Consider the following 1,523-nt stretch of genomic DNA (forward strand, 5'->3'; position numbering starts at 1 on the left):
TAGTGTTATATTTCAATTTCACAAAGAAACGTGCAGCATTTTGTTCAAGCAATAATAAAAGGACACATTTTGTTTAGAATTTGTCTTAAATCTCATTTTGTAAAAAAATAATTGTGAATCGAATCGTGAGTTGAGTGAATCGTTACATCCCTAGTACTTACTGGAATATATATTCTCCATAAAAACAGCTTTCTTTAATATGGGTGAGGCCAATACACCATGCTACTAACTGACAGTATGTTTAATGTTATCTCAATGTAATTAACATGAGTTTAATAACTAAAGTAGTAGGCCTCTTTAAATTGAAAGGACTGTGGGATGTTAATCTCTTAAATGGCTTTGCTGCCTACAGTTCCCACAGGAAGTGTGGCTGGGGAAAGAGCGAGTGAGCGAGAGAGACAGCGACGGGGTTAAAGACCCGTGTTGAAAAAGTAGGAAGTGGCTGTGGGAGCCAGTCTGCTTTTGGAGTCTGGAGTTATTGGGGCCAGAACAGCACACAGAGTCCTCGTGCTACACACACGTGACAGGCCTTTTGACTCTCCCAGCTGCGTCACCTTGGATACTGCAAGTAATGTTGCTGCTGCTTTCCCATCCTCCTGTGCCAGACGAGTAGTTAGGAAAGAAATTGACCTTCACAGATCCAACCTTTGGACATGCCGACTATACAGCTCGTCAACCTGCTGACATACTACAGTCTTCAGGATGAGGTGGTTGTTGAAGTTTACTGGTTTACAGCAATCAGTTACTCCATATCTTTGTATTTAATAGTGAGAGTTGGGAGGAAACGTTATATCACTGCAAAAATGCATTTTCAGTCAAGCATTTAACTTATCTTTTTTCTCAAATTTATTTTCTACAGTAAGACTTTGATCATCTTTGCGTGTCATGCTTCAACTTTGTCTCATGATTGTGGTATTCCCTCAGCGTGCCAGTCTTGTGAAAGGTCAGTTACATCAGTCTTGTTAAAGCGTAGACAAAAGTGTGTGTCGCTCAAGAAGGATCCGATGCATCACTTTCTATAACAATGTATGTAAGAATATGAGAATGGGAAAAATTTCGCTTACAAGAAATGAACTTCGAGTCACTTTTCTCATTAGAAGCATCAGCCTCAGAGCCAAAGGATTTACGGATTGGCAAAGGCCATCCATGTTGTATGAGACCAAAGAGCAGACAAAGCCAAAATATTTTAGAGCTTTAAAATGCCACTATACAGCCAAAATGACTCATGACACAGACTGACTGCATTGTGCAGTTTTAGCTGTAATTCAATAGTTGAGGTCAAAACCTCAGTATTCTTGTTACCTAAGAGGTGAGGATCTGTCAACAAGAAGACCTGGTATAACAAGAAATAAAGAGGTAAAATGTGACCTAGGGCTGCACGATAAATCGCATGCGATATTTAACGCACATCTTATCAGTAAAGCCGGTTCTGTAATCAGCGGTAAATCTCCATCACCTGCGGGCTTTCACATTGAGCAGCATTAACTACACAGAGCCGTTGTTCACTGACGAGCTGTGCAAAA

General features: G+C 40.3%; 1 protein-coding gene across 1 annotated transcript in view; it reads left to right on the forward strand.

Annotated features, from left to right (window-relative positions):
• Positions 1 to 591: 591 nt before the first annotated feature.
• LOC107664289 (rho guanine nucleotide exchange factor 12-like) overlaps positions 592 to 1,523 on the forward strand; it is an 85,246-nt gene continuing 84,314 nt past the window's right edge. Inside the window, exons 1-2 of the mRNA XM_016454811.1 lie at positions 592 to 707; positions 860 to 943. Coding sequence (XP_016310297.1) covers positions 703 to 707; positions 860 to 943 — 89 coding nt within the window. The 5' untranslated portion in view covers positions 592 to 702. The remainder of the gene's footprint in view (positions 708 to 859; positions 944 to 1,523) is intronic.

This window comes from Sinocyclocheilus anshuiensis, unplaced genomic scaffold (genome assembly GCF_001515605.1).
Source record: "Sinocyclocheilus anshuiensis isolate Anshui unplaced genomic scaffold, SAMN03320099.WGS_v1.1 scaffold339, whole genome shotgun sequence".
In the NCBI taxonomy this organism is placed as follows: Eukaryota; Metazoa; Chordata; class Actinopteri; order Cypriniformes; family Cyprinidae; genus Sinocyclocheilus; species Sinocyclocheilus anshuiensis.